This window comes from Salmo salar, chromosome ssa19 (assembly GCF_905237065.1).
Source record: "Salmo salar chromosome ssa19, Ssal_v3.1, whole genome shotgun sequence".
Lineage (NCBI taxonomy): Eukaryota > Metazoa > Chordata > Actinopteri > Salmoniformes > Salmonidae > Salmo > Salmo salar.
This window is the reverse complement of record NC_059460.1, coordinates 64256354-64280608: the sequence shown is the minus strand read 5'-3', so window position 1 is coordinate 64280608 and position 24255 is coordinate 64256354. Positions and strand designations below refer to the sequence as shown.

Sequence of the window (24255 nt, the reverse complement as noted above, 5' to 3'; positions counted from 1 at the left end):
GGGTACAGGTTAGTTGAGGTAATTTGTACATGTAGGTAGGGGTGAAGTGACTATGTATAGATAATAAACAGCGAGTAGCAGCAGTGTACAAAACAAATGGAGGGGGTGGGGAGGTGTCAATGTAATAGTCCGGTGGCCATTTGATTAATTGTTCAGCAGGCATGGGGGTAGAAGCTGTTAAGGAGCCTTTTGGTCCTAGACTTGGCGCTTCGGTACCGCTTGCCGTGTGGTAGCAGGGAGAACAGTCTATGACTAGGGTGGCTCTGTAGTGTCTTCGGTCGGAGGTCGAGCAGTTGCCATACCAGGCAGTGATGCAACCGGTCAGGATGCTCTCAATGGTCCAGCTGTAGAACTTTGAGGATCTGGGAACCCATGCCAAATCTTTTCAGTCTCCTGAGGGGGAAAAGGTTTTGTCGTGCACTCTTCACGACTGTCTTGGTGTGTTTGGACCATGATAGTTCGTTGGTGATGTGAACACCAAGGAACTTGAAACTCTCGACCAGCTCCACTAGAGCCCCGTTGATGTTAATGGGGGCCTGTTCGGTCCATCTTTTCCTGTAGTCCACGATCAGCTCCTTTGTCTTGATCACGTTTAGGGAGAGGTTGTTGTCCTGGCACCACACTGCCAGTTCTCTGACCTCTTCCCTAAAGGCTGTCTCATCGTTGTCGGTGATCAGGCCTACCACTGTTGTGTCGTCACCAAACTTAATGATGGTGTTGGAGTCGTGCTTGACCATACAGTCATGGGTGAACAAGGAGTACAGGAGGGGCCTAAGTACACACCCCTGAGGGGCCCCAGTGTTGAGGATCAGCGTGGCAGACGTGTTGTTGCCTACCCTTACCACCTGGGGGTGGCCAGACAGGAAGTCCAGGATCCAGTTGCAGAGGGAGGTGTTTTAGTTTCAGGGTCCTTAGCTTAGTGATGAGCTTCGTGGGCACTATGGTGTTGAACGCTGAGCTGTAGTCAATGAACAGCATTCTCACATAGGTGTTCCTTTTGTCCAGGTGGGAAAGGGCAGTGTGGAGTGCGATTGCATCATCTGTGGATCTGTTGGGGCGGTATGTGAATTGGAGTGGGTCTAGGGTATCCGGGAGGATGCTGTTGATGTGTGCCATTACCACCCTTTCAAAGCACTTCATGGCTACCGACGTGAGTGCTATGGGGCGGTAATCATTTAGGCAGGTTACCTTCGCTTCCTTGGGCACAGGGACTATGGTGGTCTGCTTAAAACATGTAGGTATTACAGACTCAGTCAGGGAGAGGTTGAAAATGTCAGTGAAGACACTTGCCAGTTAGTCCAGGCATGCTTTGAGTACACGTCCTGGTAATCCATCTGGCCCTGCGGCTTTGTGAATTTTGACCTGTTTAAAGGTCTTGCTCACATCAGCTACCGAGAGTGTCATCACACAGTCATCCAGAACAGCTGGTGCTCTCGTGCATGCTTCAGTGTTGCTTGCCTCGAAGCGAGCATAAAAGGTATTTAGCTCGTCTGGTAGGCTCGCGTCACTGGGCAGCTCGCGTCTGGGTTTCCCTTTGTAGTCCGTAATAGTTTTCAAGCCCTGCCACATCTGACGAGTGTCAGAGCCGGTGTAGTAGGATTCAATCTTAATCCTGTATTGACGCTTTGCTTGTTTGATGGTTCATCTGAGGGCATAGCGAGATTTCTTATAAGCGCCGGATTAGTGTCCTGCTCCTTGAAAGCGGCAGATCTACTGGGAGATGCATGAGGTATGTTAGGCTGGTCCAACATCTTTTTGTGCTGTAGGCCTATAGCAAACTCCTATGGTTGTTGTCATTGCCAAACATGTCAATGAGTGACAGTTGACAAGACAGCACAAACAGATCTGGGACCAGGCTACTGTAGCTTTGAGCAAAAACAAATGTCTACCATTCACCACTACACTCATATCGTTACCGTATGACTTTCCGACAGCCTCTGATTCGAAGGGCAAAGGCTCATAAGGCATAGGATTTTCTAATGACAGAGAAAAGAGAGGAGATGAGATTAAAAGGGGGTTCGGACAATGTAGCACTTATTGATTAATTTCATAGTGCAAGAGGCAGGATGGATGGATGTCAAATAATTTCAACCAAATGGTCACCCTTTCATTGAGCCTATACACAATTTGAAAAGTGTGGCTTTAAAGAAGAGATGTAGCTACCGTATTGTCCGGTGGATTTGCCATCAGTGACTGATCCAAGGGTCTGTGGCTCGTATGGTCCAAGGTTACCTGTGGAGAAAAGCCAGGACAGATGAGGACTAGAGTACTGGTCAAGTATTTGATACACAAAGAAAGTGCAGCTCTTTGCAAGAGGAGTATACAGAGAGTAACTTTAAGATGGGTAGGAAGAAATGACAGAATGAACAATAATGAAAAAACAATAGCAAGGTGAAATACAACAGAAATCTCACCATATTTGCCAGCAGATTTCTGCCCTTCACCACCAAGGCCAAGAGGTTCTGGTGCATAGGAGTCTGGTGCACCGCCCCCTAACATGCCAACCACAGAGAAAATAGACATGTCAGGCGGCAGAAAGACGGAAGGTGCAAGGAGTGTATTCACTTGGAACAAAATGGAACCAAATGGAAGCAAACAGAAGCAAACTAAACGAAAAGGGACCTACATGAATTTAGCAAATAGAAACTCTTGTTTTCGTTGCAAAACATTTTCCGTTGCAAAATGTGCAAAATGTTTTGCTAAGTTTTTGAAACAATTAATACACCCCAGGTTTGCTGAGTCTCACCATATTTGCCTGCAGATTTTCCAACATCTGGACCGAGCCCAAGAGAGTGAGGCTCGTATGGCAACCCACCCTGTCCTGTAAAAAAACCACAGCAAAGTATGTTTGATTGGGCATACACTATTAGCACACCTCTTGATTAGACAATGGCAGCATAAAGAATAGCACAATACATACGTGCAGTATGCATAGAAAAACATACGGCTCCTAATGTGGTCCGCGGAACGATACTAACGCAGTATGTATGTAAACAAACTTCTATATTTGATCTTTAAACTTCACACACAACAGTAATAGCAGACTACATGGTACATAAACACTAGTGCAATGCATACATACATAAAGAAATGTATATGTAAAGAAAGCAGAGAAAGAACATGAAGTAAAAGCCAAAAGACAGCCATACCATATTTTCCATTCGATTTACCGGAATCGGGGCCAAGTCCAAGAGGCTGAGGCTCGTATGGCACCTCTCCATAGCCTGCACGAATAGGAGGGAGGAAGGGAGAGAAAGAGGGAGGGGGGAAGGCGGAGAGGTACTGAAATGAGGGAACCACGTAGCAAAATGTGGAAAAAGTCAAGGGCTCTGAATACCTTCCGAATGCACTGTAGTCAACAACAAAAAAGAAGAGTATGGCAGCATAGGCCTATGAATGACAGATCCTAATTTCTAATTTACACATCTCGCTGTCTTCACTGTTCCCATCTTGAATAATTCATGCATCTCTGGATGACAACAGATCCACTGGCCTCTCTCTCTTCGCCTCTCCTCTTTCTATTCCTAATAGCTCTTGTAGGCCTACGAGTAGCCTAGCTCAATGCAAGTCCCAGGAATAGTAATATATACTGCTCAAAAAAATAAAGGGAACACTTAAACAACACAATGTAACTCCAAGCCAATCACACTTCTGTGAAATCAAACTGTCCACTTAGGAAGCAACACTGATTGACAATACATTTCACATGCTGTTGTGCAAATGGAATAGACAACAGGTGGAAATTATAGGCAATTAGCAAGACACCCCCAATAAAGGAGTGGTTGTGCAGGTGGAGACCACAGACCACTTCTCAGTTCCTATGCTTCCTGGCTGATGTTTTGGTCACTTTTGAATGCTGGCGGTGCTTTCACTTTAGTGGTAGCATGAGACGGAGTCTACAACCCACACAAGTGGCTCAGGTAGTGCAGCTCATCCAGGATGGCACATCAATGCGAGCTGTGGCAAGAAGGTTTGCTGTGTCTGTCAGCGTAGTGTCCAGAGCATGGAGGCGCTACCAGGAGACAGGCCACTACATCAGGAGACGTGGAGGAGGCCGTAGGAGGGCAACAACCCAGCAGCAGGACCGCTACCTCCGCCTTTGTGCAAGGAGGAGCAGGAGGAGCACTGCCAGAGCCCTGCATAATGACCTCCAGCAGGCCACAAATGTGCATGTGTCTGCTCAAATGGTCAGAAACAGACTCCATGAGGGTGGTATGAGGGCCCGACGTCCACAGGTGGGGGTTGTGCTTACAGCCCAACACCGTGCAGGACGTTTGGCATTTGCCAGAGAACACCAAGATTGGCAAATTCGCCACTGGCGCCCTGTGCTCTTCACAGATGAAAGCAGGTTCACACTGAGCACGTGACAGACGTGACAGAGTCTGGAGATGCCGTGGAGAACGTTCTGCTGCCTGCAACATCCTCCAGCATGACCGGTTTGGCGGTGGGTCAGTCATGGTGTGGGGTGGCATTTCTTTGGGGGGCCGCACAGCCCTCCATGTGCTCGCCAGAGGTAGCCTGACTGCCATTAGGTACCGAGATGAGATCCTCAGACCCCTTGTGAGACCATATGCTGGTGCGGTTGGCCCTGGGTTCCTCCTAATGCAAGACAATGCTAGACCTCATGTGGCTGGAGTGTGTCAGCAGTTCCTGCAAGAGGAAGGCATTGATGCTATGGACTGGCCCGCCCGTTCCCCAGACCTGAATCCAATTGAGCACATCTGGGACATCATGTCTCGCTCCATCCACCAATGCCAAGTTGCACCACAGACTGTCCAGGAGTTGGCGGATGCTTTAGTCCAGGTCTGGGAGGAGATCCCTCAGGAGACCATCCGCAACCTCATCAGGAGCATGCCCAGGCGTTGTAGGGAGGTCATACAGGCACGTGGCCACACACACTACTGAGCCTCATTTTGACTTGTTTTAAGGACATTACATCAAAGTTGGATTAGCCTGTAGTGTGGTTTTCCACTTGAATTTTGAGTGTGACTCCAAATCCAGACCTCCATGGGTTGATAAATTGGATTTACATTGATTATTTTTGTGTGATTTTGTTGTCAGCACATTCAACTATGTAAAGAAAAAAGTATTTAATAAGATTATTTCTTTCATTCAGATCTAGGATGTGTTGTTTAAGTGTTCCCTTTATTTTTTCGAGCAGTGTAGTTTTGGTCACTTATTTTGAGCAATTTCTTTTACTAATATTGAAGGCGAGAAGCAGTTTGCTCTTACTTGCTGAGCATAAAATAGGGCACGGCGTTGGCAATGAACTGGTAAGAAGAGCGTTTGAATGGTGAGAGAGTGTAGCTCTGGTCTGGTTTGATGTGGTTGGATGGTGGTGATAAATAGCCTCAAATTGCTGCACTGATGCATTGCAAACAGAGGACAGACAGACAGACATACATTCAGAAAGTTCCTGCTGTAGACACTGGTGTGGGTGATGTGTTCTTCTAGCAATATATTGATGATAGTATAATGCATTTTGAGAAAATGTAATTTTCTTTAACTGTAAATAAAAATTTTGGGGGGATGCCTCCCTCAATTTAGGGAGGCATTGCCCCCCAATAGCGCCGGCACTAGGTAAAGAATCGGGACGCAACCTTACTGACAAAGGAGAAGTGAAAGAGGCATTTACCATACTTGCCAGCTGATTTCCCAGGATCACCCCCTAGGCCAAGACGTTGCCCATCATAGGGTGCACCATATCCTAGGGTGAGACAGAGATTACATTGCATTACACCATTGGAGGAAATGACCTGTAACTAGCATCAATCAACGGCATTTTGTAGATCCAAGTTGCCTGAAATTAATTATTTGTTGCATCCATTTCACGTTATTAAAGGCCCAGTGCATTCAAAAACACTATGAAGTTGGAATAATACAGCTCTTTTAGTGTAAGAGCTGTTTGAAAAGACCGGCTGATATTTCAGCCTCTTTTGGTGGGATGGAGTTTTGGCCTACCTGGTGACATCACCAGGAGGTAAATGAGTTAATAGACCAATAAGAAAGAGAGTTCCAAACCTATGCCAATAACAGCAAATGTTCAGTTTTACATGGAGAAAATCAGACCTCTATGAAATGAAAATGGATGGCCCTCCCTTCAGCAAAATATTTTTGACCTAAACCCTCCCTGATTGCTTGAAAGAAAAACAGAGTGAACCTCCCCTATACCTAAAATAATAATAAAAACTAAGTGGATAGCAGACACCATGTCTACTGTTAACCCTCACTTTTTGGGCAGACCAGAGCCTTAGATATGCAGTTTTAGAAACTGTTTTTCGACCTGTAAGCATTACATGGCAACGCTTGAATTTTGATAGCGCATAGGGCTGCGGGCCAGAAGGTTGTGGGTATGCAGACCACCGTGAACAAGAGTAGGGGTGGAAACATCTCCTTTATAATTAAAGCATTTCATGAATCTATCATTGTATTTCCAGGTCTGAGAAAAAAGTTGCCTTTTATATAAATGGCATGCAATTCTATATAATTTTACATATTAGCAGAACCTTTTTTAATAGCACACAAATTACTGAAATTATAGGCTAAGAATGGACAGAGAGAGGCCTTTCAGCACCATGAGCTGTCCATTTCCGATTGATTGTGTGGCGGCTGCTGCTTCAAGTGTCAGCACCATAATGTAAGTTTCTTGAATCTGGCTTACTGTGACGTCAATAACTCTGATAAAACACTAGTGTACAAAACATTCAGAACACCTTCCTAATATTGAGTTGCACCCCTTTTCCCTCAGAACAGCCTCAATTATTCGGGGCATGGACTCTATCAAGGTGTCAAAAGCGATCCACAGGGATGCTGGTCCATGTTGACTCCAATGCTTCCCACAGTTGTATCAAGTTGGCTGGATGTTCTTTGGGTGGTGGACCATTCTTGATATGCACGGGAAATTGTTGAGTGTGAAAAACCCAGCAGCATTTCAGTTTTGACACAAACCGGTGCGCCTTGAACCTCCTACAATAGCCCGTTCAAAGGCACTTAAATATTTTGTCTTGCCCATTCACCCTCTGAATAGCACACATACACAATCCATGTCTCAATTGTCTCAAGGCTTCAAAATCCTTCTTTAACCTGTCTCCTCCCTTCATCTACACTGAAGTGGATTTAAAAGGTGTCATCAATAAGGGATAATGACTTTCACCTGGATTCGCATGGTCAGTCTATATGATGGAAAGAGTTCCTAATGTTTTGTGCACTCAGTTTTTAATAAAAAGCTATTATAGTAGTAGCAAGCTATCAAAGTTGATCTCCGGTCCTTCTGCGCCATGCAGCGGTCTAAGGCACTGCATCTCAGTGCAAGAGGCGTCACTACAGTCCCTGGTTCGAATCCAGGCTGTATCACTTCCGGCCATGATTGGGGGTCCCATATGGCGACGCACAATTGGCCCAGCGTCGTCCGGGTTTGGCCAGGGTAGGCAGTCATTGTAAATAATAATTTATTCTTAACTGACTTGCCTAGTTAAATAAAGGTTAAATAAAAAAATTTAAAATCTTTGCGACCTCCTCAAACTGAACAGAACAAAGGCTATAGGTTAGTTCGCACGCAAGATTTTTTGGACTAGGCCTAATAAATAAATAAAAATTGGAAGAAGCCTTTGACTCTCTTCCTGAACTGCCACAGTAGGCCTACACGTCACACCATTGGTTAGGCAGCACACAAAAAAGTTTTTGATCAGCAAGAGCAGAGCAGGCCGGGGCTTAGGGTTGGAATATCCATTGCAGTGTGTAATGCTGCCTGGTTTTATTTACACCATCCCAGCAGATATCTTAGAAATATAACTTTGCTCTGTGCTTCTACGAGCTTGCACTTCCTAGCCTATAGGCTATGGATCATTTGATTGAGACCATACTAAATAGGCTATAGGCGCACTTGATATTGCGTGCCCAGCAGAGAATCAGAGATGTAGGGCGGCATTGGGCACACATCGATATATATCCTAATAAGCAACTAATTCTAAAACAGAGAAATATTGAAATGTCATTAATTACAAATGACAGGACCCTAACCTGGACTACATTTTGAAAAAAACTCTAAACCCTCCCTTTGACTGAAATTAAAAAAGCATGACCCTCCCCTATTTTCCTTCAGGTTCCAATTCTGTAAATTTCGATCATCCATCCCTTAGCAAAATTCTTCGAGAAATTGCTCTTTGCTAAGAAGCTATTTTTGTTTCTTGTTGACCACTTTAACAGAAAAACAATCACAGTAAGGTGCTTAATTGTTACACAAATTATTTGATATTGAGATATAAACTGCTGCATTGGAACCTTAAGGAATTACCTTTTTTTATTTTATTTACTAGGCCTATACCATGCATGAAAACATTCATTTATTATAATATTTCATCAGATATTGCATAGGTCTGTCTGTATTATAGAGGTCCTTTTCAGATAGAAATTAGGTAGCTCACCATATTTTCCAGGTGCAGGATCCCCTCCCATTCCAGTGCCTAGCCCGCCTGAAACAGAATTAAATCATTTGTTTAGGGTCCGGTTTCCTTAACACAGATTAAGCCTAGTCCTGGATTAAAAACCTATTAAAAAAAACTAGCCCTACTTGTTTAACAGATTGACCCCCTGCCCCCTTACAGACAGAAGAGAACTGGACACCTCTTGGAGCCTGGTTCCTCTCTAGGTTTCTTCCTAGGTTCAGAGGCTGGAACCTCTGCATTGCCTGATCTTTGGGGTATTAGGCTGGTTATCTTTAAAGCAATTTGTAACAACTCCTGATGTAAAAAGGGCTTCATTAAATACATTTGATTGATAAATTTACCGTATTTTCCAGAGGATTTGGAGTCAGCACCCAATCCGAGAGTCTGAGATCCATAGGGTAGACCACCATTTCCTGTTTGTGTAAGCAGTGCAATGAATATATTAGAAAATAATAGGGATATAATTCAGATTTACAGATTCTCAGTGATATAGAGAAATGAATGGCACTCACCGTATTTACCAACTGACTTGCCAACATCAGGTCCAGGTGCGTTGGAGATTCCACCATTTCCTGAGCGCGATTGAGACAAAGTTCAGAGAGAACAAAATGCAAACCCATAGAATACAGACATACTGGCACATACAGTACATGCATAAATACATACAGTAGATAGAGAAGAAAAAAAACATACTATACATACACTGAGTACACCAAACATTAGGAACACTTTCCTAATATTAAGTTGCAGAACAGCCTCAAGTTGATCGGGGCATGGACTCTACAAGGTGTTGAAAGCTCTCCACAAGGTGTTGAAAGCTCTCCACAGGGATGCTGGTCCATGTTGACTCCAATGCTTCCAACAGTTGTGTCAAGGTGGCTGGATGTCCTTTAGGTGGTAGACCATTATTGATACACATGGGAAACTTGAGCGTGAAAAACCCAGCAGTGTTTTGACACAAACCGGTGCGCCTGGCACCTACTACCATACCCCGTTCAAAGGCACTTGAATATTTGGTCTTGCCCATTCACCCTCTGAATGGCACACATACACAATCCATGTCGCAATTGACTCAAGGCTTAGAAATCCTTCTTTAACCTGTCTCCTCCCCTTCATCTACACTGATTGAAGTGGATTTAACAAGTGACATAAATAAGGGATCATAGCTTTCACCTGGATTCACCTGGTCAGTATACGTCATGGAAAGAGCAGGTGTTCTTAGTGTTTTGTATACTCAGTGTATAGATGCAGAATATAGCATAGTCGCAGTGCATTTTCTTGTACGTGAAGAAAATATCTGTAAAACAACAGACAAAGGAAATATCTAATAATTAACACACAGTCGAAGTAGGAAGTTTACATACACTTAGGTTGGAGTCATTAAAACTAATTTTTCAACCACTCCACAAATTTCATGTTAACAAACTATAGTTTTGGCAAGTCGGTTAGGACATCTACTTTGTGCATGACAAAAGTAATTTTACAACAATTGTTTTCAGACAGATTATTTCACAATTCCAGTGGGTCATAAGTTTACATACACCAAGTTGACTGTGCCTTTAAACAGCTTGGAAAATTCAGAAAATGATGTCATGGCTTTAGAAGCTTCTGATAGGCTAATTGACATAATTTGAGTCAATTGGAGGTGTACCTGTGGATGTATTTCAAGGCCTACCTTCAAATTCAGTGCCTCTTTGCTCGACATCATGGGAAAATCAAAAGAAATCAGCCAAGACCTCAGAAAAACAATTGTAGACCTCCACAAGTCTGGTTCATCCTTGGGAGCAATTTCCAAACGCCTGAAGGTACCACGTTCATCTGTACAAACAATAGTATGCAAGTATAAACACCATGGGACCACGCAGCTGTCATACCGCTCAGGAAGGAGACGCGTTCTGTCTCCTAGAGATGAACGTATTTTGGTGTCAATAGTGCAAATCAATCCCAGAACAACAGCAAAAGACGTTGTGAAGATGCTGGAGGAAACAGGTACAAAAGTATCTATATCCACAGTAAAACGAGTCCTATATCGACATAACCTGAAAGGCCGCTCAGCAAGGAAGATGCCACTGCTCCAAAACCGCCATAAAAAAGCCAGACTACGGTTTGCAACTGCACATGTGGACAAAGATCGTACTTTTTGGAGAAATGTCCTCTGGTCTGAAACAAAAATAGAACTGTTTGGCAATGATGAACATCGTTATGTTTGGAGGAAAAAGGGGGAGGCTTGCAAGTCAGAGAACACCATCCCAACCGTGAAGCACAGGGCTGGCAGCATCATGTTGTGGGGGTGCTTTGCTGCAGGAGGGACTGGAGCACTTCACAAAATAGATGGCATCATGAGGCAGGAAAATTATGTGGATATACTGAAGCAACATCTCAAGACATCAGTCAGGAAGTTAAAGCTTAGTCGCAAATGGGTCTTCCAAATGGACAATGACCCCAAGCAAACTTCCACAGTTGTGGCAAAATGGCTTAAGGACAACAAAGCCAAGGTATTGGAGTGGCCATCACAAAGCCCTGACCTCAATCCTATAGAAAATGTGTGGACAGAACTGAAAAAGCGTGTGCGAGCAAGGAGGCCTACAAAAAGTTACACCAGCTCTGTCAGGAGGAATGGGCCAAAATTCACCCACCTTGTTGTGGGAAGCTTGTGGAAGGGTACCCGAAACGTTTCACCCAAGATACACAATTTTAAAGACAATGCTACCAAATACTAATTGAGTGTATGTAAACTTCAGACCCACTGGGAATGTGATGAAAGAAATAAAATCTGAAATAAATCACTCTACTATTATTCTGACATTTGACATTCTTAAAATAAAGTGGTGATTCTAACTGACATAAGACAGGGAATTTTTACTAGGATTAAATGTCAGGAATTGTGAAAAACTGGAGTTTAAATGTATTTGGCTAAGGTGTATGTAAACTTCCGACTTCAATTGTACATACTGGCACATACACTAAATGCATACGTGCATGATTACATAAATACATTGAGATAAATACATACATACCAGTAATCAACAGACATGCATACAACACATTATATAAACACACGCATTTACAATGTTAACATAAAAAGGTACAGAGACATACAGGTAACTGCCAAAATGAAGGAAACACCAACACAAAGGGTTTTAATAGGGCGTTGGGCCACCACGAGCCAGAACAGCTTCAATGTGCCTTGCTATAGATTCTATTTTTTTTTTAAATACAAAAAGTATTTCACCTTTATTTAACTAGGCAAGTCAGTAAAGAACAAATTCTTATTTACAATGATGGTCTACCGGAGAACCGTGGGTTAACTAGTTCCGGTTGCAGAATGACAGATTTTGAGGAATTCGACACCATTCTTCCAAGTGAAATTCCATAATTTGGTGTTTTGTTGATGGTGATGGAAAATGCTCTCAGGCGCCGCTCTAGAATCTCCCATAAGTGTTCAATTGGGTTGGGATCTGGTGATGGAGACGGCCATGGCATATGGTTTACATAATTTCCATGCTCATCTAACCATTCAGTTACCACTTGTACCCCTGTGGACAGGGGTATTGTCATCCTATGGAGGCAAAGCCATGGTAGCCAAAATAATTGCAAAAATAATGGCCTGCCCAGCGTTTATATACATGACCCTATGAATTATGGGATGTTCATTTCTTAATTAACTCTGGAAGCACCTGCTTTCAATATACTTTGTATCTCTAATTTACTCCATAATATCTGGCTGCACAGTCTGAAGTTTGCAAAAGAGCACCTGGATGTTCCACAGCGCTACTGTCAAAATATTCTGTGGACAGATGAAACTATATTTGAGTTGTTTGGAAGGAACACACAACAATATGTGTGGAGAAAAAAAAGGCACAGCACACTAACATCATAACCTCATCCCAACTGTAAAGTATGGTGGAAGGAGCCTCATGGTTTGGGGCTGCTTTGCTGCCTCAGGAACTGGACAGCTTGCTATCATCAACGGAAAAATGTATTCCCAAGTTTATTAAGACATTTTGCAGGAGAATGTAAGGCTATCTGTCCTCCAATTGAAGTTCAGAAGTTGGGTGATGCAACAGGACAATGACCCAAAACACATGTCCATTTGCATGAATTGGACCGCAGAGTGAAGGAAAAGTAGCAGTAAGTAGTAAGTGCTCAGCATATGTGGGAACTCCTTTAAGACTGCTGGAAAAGCATTCCAGGTGACTACCTCATGAAGCTGGTTGAGAGAATGCCAAGAGTGTGTAAAGCTGTCATCAAGCAAAGGGTGGCTACTTTGAAGAATCTGAAATATATTTTGATTTGTTGAAGACTTTTTTGGTTACTACATGATTTCATGTGCTTTTTCATAGTTTTGATGTCTTCACTATTATTCTACAATCTATAAAATAGTAAAAATAAAGAAAAACCCTTGAATGAGTAGGTGTATCCAAACTTTTGACTGGTACTGTGTGTGTGTGTGTGTGTGTGCATACATACATACATACATACATACATACATACATACATACATACATGGGGGATTGGAAATGATGTAGACAATTACATTGATGGAAGCTACAATCTATCTCAGTATTAAGGCTGATCTACCCACTAAAAAATACATTTAAAAAATGCTTAACTTGAACCAGTGCCTGCAACCTGGTTCAGGTTATCAGTCAACCTACCAGGATAGTTATAAACAGCACAGGAATGAAATCGTCAACATTGATTAATTATGTCTTTACTAATGCTGCAGAAATTTCCTTTAAATCAGTATCCAAATCCATAGGATATAGTGATCACAATATAGTAGCCATATCTAGGAAAACCAAAGTTCCAAAGGCTGTTCCCAATATAGTGTATAAAAAGGTCATACAATAAGTTTCATAGAGATTCCTATGTTGTTGATGTAAAGAATATTTGTTGGTCTGTGGTGTGTAATGAGGAGCAACCAGACGTTGCGCTTTACATATTTATTAAATTGCTTATTCCAGTTATTAACAAGCATGCACCCATTAAGAAAATGGCTGTAAAAACTGTTCAATCCCCATGGATTGATGAGGAATTTAAAAATGTTATGTTTGAGAGGGATGAGGCAAAAGGAATGGCAAATAAGTCTGGCTGCCAACCGATTGGTAAAAGTAGTGTAAATTGAGAAATCATGTGACTAAACTGAATAAAGAGAGGAAGAAACTATGCTATGAAACAAAGATAAATTATATAAAAAGTGATAGTAAAAATCTTTGGAGCACCTTAAATGAAATGTTTTGGAAAAAGGCAAACTCAGCTCCATCATTCACTGAATCAGATGGATCATTCATCAAAGCCCACTGATATTGGCAACTACTGTAATAATTTTTTCATTGGCAAGATTAGCAAATTTAGCCAAGACATGCCAGCAACAAACGCTGACACTACACAAGTATAAATGATCAAATTATGAAAGACAAGCGTTGTAATTTTGAATTCCGTAAAGTTAGTGTGGAAGAAGGGATTCTTTTTTTGTCTATCAACAATGACAAACCACCCGGGTCTGACAACTTGGATGGAAAATTACTGAGGATAATAGAGGACGACATTGCCACTCCTATTTGCCATATCTTCAATCTAAGCCTATTAGAAAGTGTGTGCTCTCAGGCCTGGAGGGAAACAAAGTAATTCCACTAAGAATAGTAAAGCCCCCTTTACTGGCTCAAATAGCAGACCAATCAGCCTGTTATCAACACTTAGTAGACTTTGGGAAAAAATTATGTTTGTCCAGATGCAATGCTATTTTACTGTAAACAAATTGATAGACTTTCAGCACACTTATGTAGGGAAGGACATTCAAGCACAGCACTTACACAAATGTCTGATGATTGGCTGAGAGAAATTGATGATAAAAAGATTGTTGGAGCTGTTTTGTTAGACTTCAGTGCGGCTTTTGACGTTATCGATCATAGCTGCTAATAGAAAAATATATGTGTTATGACTTTACACCCCCTGCTATATTGTGGATAAAAAGTTACCTGTCTAACAGAACACAGGTGGTTTTCTTTACTATACAATGGGTGGGTCTAATCCTGAACGATGATTGGTTAAAACCCTCTGTGTTCCATATTTGCATGGATATATACAAAGGAATGTCAACTGAAAAAAGGTAAATTCAAAAAGGCACTCGCACATCTGAGCAATCTTTATTGCAGGTGCATAGTAACAGTTGAATAAGATGAGAAAAAATAAGAAACCGGGACACTGCTTTTGATAAGCTTTACGTATCGGCCTCAGGGCCTTCGTCAGAGCTTTTGTGCTCACTATTTGAGAAAAATGTATTAGCGCCCGTATGAAGACATAGGTCCATCCACATACGTTCCATGCATCGAATGGGGTTGGAGTCGAGGGAAAATAAGTAAGTGTTACCAAATAGAACAATGTGCATTTCATAAATATTCGAATAAAGTGTGTACATAAAAGGTATTAAACACGTCTGTAAAACTACAATGAGGGCATGACCCACCAAGCAGGTTTTCATAAATCATTGGGTACAGCGCAAGAAAAAAGGCAGCGTAATCTGAAATGGGGCATTAATTAATGTTCACATTTATATCATACATAATGATGAAATGCCTAAGACATTTAGGAAATAATGTCTGGAGGGTGAAAATCCCAAAACATTCCCTTTTGCTCAGAGTATTATTTATATCACCTCCCATGTCTGATATCTTAACTTTCTCTATGACATAAAATCTAGAGGTAGAAATGTCTTTGGTCATTAAAATGTACTGTGACTGTCGTTTCTCCTGATTGAATTTATGTTCGCTAATTCTCTGCTTGAGAGAACGAGAGGTTTACCTACATAACACAGCCCACATCGACATTTAATCATGTAGATGTAATGGGTGGTGGAGCACGTAATAATGTAATTTATTTGGAACCTTTTTCCTGTATGTGGGTGGCAGAAATATTCACACTTCATGATATTGTTGCACTGTGTGCAACCTCTGCATTTATAGCTACCATTCTGAAGAGGGCGTAAAAGTTTATTTTGTGGCTGGCAGTTGACATGGACCAATTTATCGCGTAAATTGTGACCTGTCCTATATACAATCATTGGCGAAAATCTGATATCAACTTTGGAGGGGACAATTACATGAAATTTTCTCAAGAGCAATTCCTGAGGGGGACACCAAAAGTAGTGCTGTAACACATAGCCTACATTGTAATATGGTAAATGTATATTGAGGAACCAAAGAAATAAGGTGTTTGCCGTACTCCTAACTACCGGTACCCAAAACTACACAACTAATCACAACAGCAATACCATTGCCTTTAACAAATCTTAGTTCAGTCACCAGTTTAAGTTGAGAGTGGGGGTATCCATGGCATTTTCCAATTATGTTCCTATTTTACAAGTCAAAAAAATTGAGAACCTTTCATAATGTTGCCAAACAAAGACTCAACAAACTTACCTGAGACTCCCTGTCTCTGCCAGTCTCTCCCTGCATATCTGTCCCCAACTCTGCTGTCAGTGTGCCATCTGTTGCCTGCTCTGCCTAATGACATCATTGTGAAACATTTCCATTAGAATTTCATTTCTTTCTTATGAACATTTTATCAACTAGTCTTTGAGATATTAGGCTACTAGGGTTCTTACTATGCGTTTTGGTGTATTGAAAAATACTCTGATTTTCGTCTTTTATTTTTCTGCCATTTTTATACCTGGCTGGCTGGCTGGCTACACACACACACAGTGTGTAGGTTATTTACAGTAGGAGATGGGCTTCTATCATCTTCAATCATTCTATTTGGGCTTCGATCTAAAAGGTAGCTAGCAAATGTGAAACGGATTAAAATGACAAGAGTTGACAGCTGTATGAGTTCACCATTTACACAACATATGCTGCAACCTTTTGTAATTTTAATAGTTTGTTTCATATTGGCTGGCTTCCAACAATAGCTGAATTTGCAAAGCTAGCGAGCACCAATTCAGTTTCAGTGGTGTTTGCTATAATCTTTGCTACCCGGGTTAAATAAAGGTGAAATAAAATAAATTAATAAAAGTTCCCTTGCGACAATTTAGCTTTTGCAACGAGACCATTAAATATATTTAAGACAATGGTAGAAGAGAGTGTAGTTCTGTTCAGTTTGGATTTCAGTTTATCGATAACCTTATCACAGGGACTTTGAAGCACTAACTTACATCATCTGCATGCTGATTCCATCTTTGACGACGCCACATAAATGGAATAGGTACTAGCTAGCGTAATAGTTCATATTTGCGCGCTAGCTCTGCATATTCAGCTAGTGTGTGTGCGCGATTGACTGGATTAACCTCACGTCAGTTACGTGCATTGAGTGCCTTTCAGACAGTAGATACGACCTCTCTGTTACCTAGCAAACTAAGGAACTGGCAGTAGATCAAACCATTGTGAGGCAAAGGGTGGGGGGGTTGCAATCTTTTGAAACTTAACGCGCTATTAAGTGTCTATAATCAGCACAATTGCTTTCATTGCGTATTATTCAGATTATTTAAATTACATAGTTATGTTTCAGTGATATATTGGGGGGACAAATCATATTTTTCCCAGGATGGGGGGGTCGTGTCCCCCCCATCCCCCCCGGGATTTCCGCCCCTGTATACAATAAGTGGTGGATTCTTAAATTCAGCAGGCAAAGCTGGGTCTGATGATAAAACACGCCAGTGTTTCTTGTCAGCATCGCCCACATTGCGCAAATTCAACGTATATGTGGTGGTGAACATTACAGTGTTCTTTAGCTTTAGTGCGTCTTTTTTTTTGTAGAATTTCATCTCGTGTTTTCCCCAATGCCAAATCAAGAGCTTCATCCACACATTGTGGAGAGTAGCCTCTTCTTAGAAACCTATTGCGCATCTCCGCTGCTTTTTCTAGATTGTGCCATATATGCCACTCCACAGAGGACTATCTGGAAAAACTGTCTTCTTGGAAGTCCTCTTTTTAATTTCTCAGAGTGGGAGCTGTCCCCCTGTAATATACTATCTCAGTCTTTCTTTTCTATACAGAGTTGTAAACAAGGTTCCATTTGATTTCTCAATCCACATAGAAGTAATGAGTATCACATTCAATAGTGCATTTTAGATTGTGGTCAATGTCATTGAGTAATGCCAGAGTCTGACAACTCTTCTCCCATTCCTCCCCATATGGATTTTTTTTTTGTCAATATATCAATACCACTTCAGGACTTCATTCAAAATTGATGTTCGTTTTCATTGTTAACAAAACGTTCTTCAAATAGACCCACATAAAGGTTAGCATAGCTCGGAGCGAATGTGGAGCCCATCGATGTTCCATTCGTTTGGAGGTAGTATTCATCATCAAACCTGACATAGTTATACGTCAAAACATATTCAGCCAGCTCTAGAATAAAGTTTGTTGGTGGGTATTTGTTAGTATCCCGGTCTCTCAAATAGTGAGCACAAAAGCTCTGACGAAGTCCTTGAGGCCGATACGTAAAGCTTATTAAAGAGCAGCGAGTGGGTTTCCTCTTTTTTCTTAATTGAAATACAGTAAAAACGAAACGAAGTGCAGCTAGTTTGTAGTCTTTCCAGCTTGAGTTGGAAAGGTAGTTTCAGGAATTCCCCGGGGCAGCTGTCTAGGCCCCTTACTTTTTTCAATTGTTACTAATGACATGCCACTGGCTTTGAGTGAAGCCAGTGTGTATGTATGCAAATGATTCAACACTATACACGTCAGCGACTACAGTGAGTGAAATCACTGCAACACTTAATAAAGAGCTGCAGTCAGTTTCAGAATGGGTGGCAAGGAATAAGTTAGTCCTAAATATTTCAAAAACTAAAAGCATTCTATTTGGGACAAATCATTCACTAAACCCTAAACCTCAACTAAATCTTGTAATAAATAATGTGAAAATTGAGTGGACGCAACTAAACTGCTTGGAGTTACCCTGGATTGTAAACTGTCATGGTCAAAACATATTGATACAACAGTAGCTAAGATGGGGAGAAGTCTGTCCATAATAAAGCGCTGCTCTACCTTCTTAACAACACTATCAACAAGGCAGGTCCTACAGGCCTAGTTTTGTCACACCTGGACTACTGTACAGTCGTGTGGTCAGGTGCCACAAAGAGGGACCTCAGAAAATTGCATTTAGCTCAGAACAGTGCAGCACGGCTGGCCCTTGGATGTACACAGAGCTGACAATAATATGCATGCCAATCTCTCCGGGCTCAAAGTGGAGGAGAGATTGACTTGATCATTACTTGTTTTTGTAAGAAGTGTTGAAATGGTGAATGCACTGAGGTGTCTGTTTAAACTACAAGACATACCACCAAGACATACCACCAAAGGTCTCTTCACAATCCCCAAGTCAAGAACAGACTATGGAAGGTGCTCAGTAGTTGACCAAAGAGTGCAAATCATTTTATAACATTTTTGACATGCGTTTTTCGGGATTTTTTTGTTGTTATTCTGTCTTTCACTGTTCAAATAAACATACTATTAAAATTATAGACTGATCATTTCTTTGTAAGTGGGCAAACATACAAAATCAGCAGGGGATCAAATACTCCCCCCCGTACACATGGATTTTGTATTGTAGATACTTGTATGTGATGGTAGAGTAGTGGCATGAGTGAACACACTTAATGTGTTGTGAAAAGTGTTATGTAATATTTAAAATGCTATATAACTGCCTTATGTTGATGGAGCCCAGGAAGAGTAGCTGCTGCCTTGAAAGCAGCTAATGGGGATCCTTAATAAATACAATTACTCATGTGTTTACATTATTTTGGCTGTTACCCGTAGATGCAGCAGGCATACATATACCATACTTGCCTGCACCATAAGTCCCCAACCCGAGGGGTTGACCACCAAATGGCAACCCCCCAATGCCTGAGTCAGAGCAAGATAACGTATTAGGACAAGAAGCAAGAGAGGGAGTGGGCATAAAAGCAAGAGATGGCTAGTAGACTGTTGTAAACTACTGTTCATTGTGAGTCACTGCTGTGATGTTAATGTGAAGCCAAAGACAAATTTCCACATTATGTGGACAATTACGAATTTCTAAAGCTTGATGAGAAAAAGGTCCACAAAGCGAGGCAGCATCAGTTATACACTTATCTTCCTGTTACTCATTATTTTCCTGTAAATATGTATTGTTGGAGAAATGCAACCCTGAGCCTAAATCTTGTAACTCAAGTAACTCACTCACCATATTTGGTCTGAGATGTTGCCTCTGGGCCCATTCCGAGGGGCTGACCACCATATGGCCCACCCAATCCTGTGAACGACAGAGCAAAAGGGCTGTCAACTGCGTTTATTTTCAGCAAACTTAACATGTGTAAATATTTGTATGAACATAACAAGATACAACAACTGAGACATAAACTGAACAAGTTCCACAGACATGTGACTAACAGAAATGGAATAACATGTCCCTGAACAAAGGGGGGATCAAAATCAAAAGTTACAGACAGTATCTGGTGTGGCCACCAGCTGCATTAAGGACTGCAGTGCATCTCCTCATGGATTGCACCATATTTGCCATTTCTTGATGTGAGATGTTACCCCACTCTTCCACCAAGGTACCTGCAAGTTCCCAGACATTTCTGGGCGGAATGGCCCTAGCCCTCACCCTCCGATCCAACAGGTCCCAGGCGTGCTCAATGGGATTGAGATCCGGTAGAACACTGACATTCCTGTCTTGCAGGAAATCACGCACAGAACGAGCAGTATGGCTGGTGGTATTGTCATGCTGGATGGTCATGTCAGGATGAGCCTGCAGGAAGGGTACCACATGAGGGAGGAGGATGTCTTCCCTGTAATGCACAGCGTTGAGATTGCCTGCAATGACAACAAGCTCAGTCCGGTGATGCTGTGACACACCACCCCAACTCTATCCCGCTCCAGAGTACAGGCCTCAGTGTAACGGTCATTCCTTCAACGATAAACGCAAATCCGACCATCACCCCTGGTGAGACAAACCGTGACTCGTCAGTGAAGAGCACTTTTTGCCAGTCCTGTCTGGTCCAGCGACGGTGGATTTGTGCCCATAGGCGACATTGTTACCGGTGATATCTGGTGAGGGCAGTTGTTGTTGCCATCCTGTACCTGTCCCACAGGTGTGATGTTCGGATGTGCAGGTGCTGTTACACGAGGTCTGCCACTGTGAGGACGATCAGCTGTCGGTCCGGTCTCTCTGTAGCGCTGTCTTAGGCGTCTCACAGTACGGACATTGCCATTTATTGCCCTGGCCACATCTGCAGTCCTCATGCCTCCTTGCAGCATGCCTAAGGCACGTTCACACAGATGAGCAGGGACCCTGGGCATCTTTCTTTTGGTGTTTTTCAGAGTCAGTAGAAAGGCCTCCTTAGTGTCCTAAGTTTTCATAACTGTGACCTTAATTGCCTACCGTCTGTAAGCTGTGTGTCTTAAAGACCGTTCCACAGGAGCATGTGTAACCGATGTGAAATGGCTAGTTAGTTAGCGGTGGTGCGCGCTAATAGCGTTTCAATCGGTGACGTCACTCACTCTGAGACTTGAAGTAGGGTTTCCCCTTGCGTTGCAAGGGCCGCGGCTTTTGTGGCGCGATGGGTAACGATGCTTCGTGGGGTGTCAGTTGTTGATGTGTGCAAGGGTCCCTGGTTCGAGCCCAGGTTGGGGCGAAGAGAGGGACGGAACCTACACTGTTACACATGTTCATTAATTGTTTAATTGTTAATTAATTAATTGTTTAAAAGCATGGGAAACAGTGTTTAAACCCTTTATAATGAAGATCTGTGAAGTTATTTGGATTTTTACGAATTATCTTTGAAAGACAGGGTCCTGAAAAAGGGACGTTTACATATTATCTAGAAAAGGTACATTTCCTGACGAAAATGTGTTTGTGTACAACCAACTCACCACCATACATTCCACCTGATTTTCCATCAGGACGTAGGCCAGCGGGTTGAGGTTCAAACTGACTTGTTCCTGTCAAGGAGGAGAGATGCATTTCAGCTACTGTGTATATGAGTGTACACCCACACTGTACATGAGATAAGCACTGTGTGTAGATATGAGTGTAATCTTACCATCCAGTCCAGCAGGAATGATTGGTGCTCCGCCATAAGGTCCGGAACCACCTGTAAAAGAAAATGAGGGGAATGCAGTTTTTATAGTATTCTTCTGATCCATTCAGTGTTGTCATGCACTAATTTCTTCTTAAAATTTGAGGGGGCCCTTCTCACCATATTTGCCACCATTTGCAGGCTCTTCAAGTCCTGCACCAACCCCACCTGCATTAGGATGTATGGATTCATTGCTTGACATGGTGGGAGGCTAGGACTGATGTTGTATTTGTCTATGACATATAGTAGCCTTACATACCTGATTTGCCCTCCATACCAGCAGGCACACCTTGATAGAAAGATTAAACGTTTGACATTCACTGTTATTTTGAAAACTCACTCTTGGACTCAACATAATGGTTTTTAGTCAAATCAAAATGTTCTACTGTAAAAAAAAAAAATATGAATGAATTGTCAAATCCAGTACTATAATCAATCGTAATTTTTCTCTGAATATCTAAAAGGATCACAGGTCATTACACATTATAGTTAAATCTAGCACATACAGTGCCTTCGGAAAGTATTCAGATCCCTTGACTATTTTTCTAAAATGATTCTAAAATGATTTTAAAAAATAATTACACCTCATCAATCGACATAAAATACCCCGTAATGACAAAGCAAAAACAGGTAAAACCAGTTGTCGGTGATGAAAAATACACCATCAATCTAGACACAATACCCCATAATGACAAAGCAAAAACAGGTTTTACCTGTTATAAATACACCTCAATCTGTTAAATACACCTCAATCTTTTATAAATACACCTCATCAATCTACACACAATACCTCATAATGACAAAGCAAAAACAGGTTTTACCTTTGCTTTCTCATTATGGGGTATTGTGTGTAGATTGATGAGGTGTATTTTTTTAAATCATTTTAGAATAAGGAATACTTTCCGAGGACAAAAGTTAACACCCGTTTTTGCTTTCTCATTATGGGGTATTGCAAAAATTAAAACAGGAAGCACCAGCGACTCAGTCAATAAAAAAGTGGTCAGATGAAGCAGATGCTAAACTACAGGACTGTTTTTCTAGCACAGACTGGAATATGTTCAAAGATTCTTCCGATGGCATTGAGAAGGACACCAAATAAGTCACTGGCTTCATCAATAATTGCATCAATGACGTCGTCCCCACAGTGACTGTACGTACATACCCCAACCAGAAGCCATGGATTACAGGCAACCACACTGAGATAAACGGTACGGCTTCCGCTTTCAAGGAGTGGGACTCTAACCCGGAGGCTTATAAGAAATCCTGCTATGCCCTCCGACGAACCATCAAACAGGCAAAGTGTCAATACAGGACTAAGATTGAATCGTACGACACCGGCTCCGACGCTCGTCGGATGTGACAGGACTTGCTAACTATTACAGACTACAGAGGGAAGAGCTGCCCTGTGACACGAGCCTACCAGGACCGCCCCCAGGTGATAATGGTAGGTAACAACACATCCGCCACACTGATCCTCAACACGGGGGCCCCTCAGGGGTGCGTGCTCAGTCCCCTACTGTACTCCCTGTTCACTCATGACTGCATGGCCAGGCAAGACTCCAACACCATCATTAAGTTTGCCGATAACACAACAGTGGTAGGCCTGATCACCGACCACGACGAGACAGCCTATAGGGAGGAGGTCAGAAGAGACCTGACCGTGTGGTGCAAGGACAACAACCTCTCCCTCAACGTGATCAAGACAAAGCAGATGATTGCGAACTACAGGTAAAGGAGGACCAAGCACGCCCCCATTCTCATCGACGGGGCTGTAGTGGAGCAGGTTGAGAGCTTCAAGTTCCTTGGCGTCCACATCAACAAACGAACATGGTCCAAGCACACCAAGACAGTCGTGAAGAGGGCACGACAAAACGTATTCTCCTTCAGGAGAATGAAGAGATTTGGCATGGGTCCTCAGATCCTTAAAAGGTTCTACAGCTGCACCATCGAGAGCACCCTGACGGGTTGCGTCACTACCTGGTATGGCAACTGCTCGGCCTCTGACCGCAAGACACTACAGGGGGTAGTGTGTACAGCCCAGTACATCACCAGGGCCAAGCTTCCTGCCATCCAGGACCTCTATACCAGGCGGTGTCAGAGGAAAGACCTAAAAATTGTCAAAGACTCCAGCCACCCTAGTCATAGACTGTTCTATCTGCTACTGGAGCGCCAAGTCTAGGTTGAAGAGGCTTCTAGACAGCTTCTACCCCCAAGCCATAAGACTCCTAAACATATAATCAAATGGCTACCCAGACTATTTGCATTGCCCCCCCCCCCCACTGCTGCTACTCTCTGTTATTATCTATGCATAGTCACTTTAATAACTCTACCTACATGTACATATTACCTCGACTAACCGGTGCCCCCGCACATTCACTCTGTACCGGTACCCCCTGTATATAGCCCCGCTATTGTTATTCTACTGCTGCTCTTTAATTATTTCTTACTTTTTTTTTGTATTTTCTTAAAACTGCATTGTTGGTTAAGGGCTTGTAAGTAAGCATTTGTATTCGGCGCATGTGACAAATACATTATTTTATGAAGGAAAAAAACAATTTCATCAATTTTAGAATAAGGCTGTAACCTAACAAAATGTGGAAAAAGTAAATGGGTCTGAATACTTTCCGAAGGCACTGTATGTGCTGGATTTAACTATAATGTGTAATGACCTGTGATCCTTTAGATATTCACAGAAAAATGTGGCTTGATTATAGTACCTGATTTGACATTATTTTTTAAAATATTTTTTTATAA

General features: G+C 42.2%; 1 protein-coding gene across 25 annotated transcripts in view; it reads right to left on the bottom strand.

Moving 5' to 3' along the window:
- Window positions 1-24255, bottom strand: part of cmn (calymmin) — an 84445-nt gene that overhangs the window by 17400 nt on the left and 42790 nt on the right. For 19 of the 25 annotated variants that reach the window (XM_014158571.2, XM_014158586.2, XM_014158585.2 and 16 more), the window contains 15 exons: window positions 21761-21790; window positions 21622-21669; window positions 21466-21516; window positions 21296-21364; window positions 19605-19673; window positions 19229-19285; window positions 8957-9016; window positions 8786-8857; window positions 8424-8471; window positions 5636-5707; window positions 3150-3224; window positions 2747-2821; window positions 2415-2492; window positions 2164-2232; window positions 1917-1976 (listed from right to left, as the gene is read on the bottom strand). In XM_014158571.2, coding sequence (XP_014014046.1) covers window positions 1917-1976; window positions 2164-2232; window positions 2415-2492; window positions 2747-2821; window positions 3150-3224; window positions 5636-5707; window positions 8424-8471; window positions 8786-8857; window positions 8957-9016; window positions 19229-19285; window positions 19605-19673; window positions 21296-21364; window positions 21466-21516; window positions 21622-21669; window positions 21761-21790 — 933 coding nt within the window. The remainder of the gene's footprint in view (window positions 1-1916; window positions 1977-2163; window positions 2233-2414; window positions 2493-2746; window positions 2822-3149; window positions 3225-5635; window positions 5708-8423; window positions 8472-8785; window positions 8858-8956; window positions 9017-19228; window positions 19286-19604; window positions 19674-21295; window positions 21365-21465; window positions 21517-21621; window positions 21670-21760; window positions 21791-24255) is intronic. The other 6 variants (XM_014158588.2, XM_014158576.2, XM_014158579.2 and 3 more) reach the window with 5 other exon arrangements.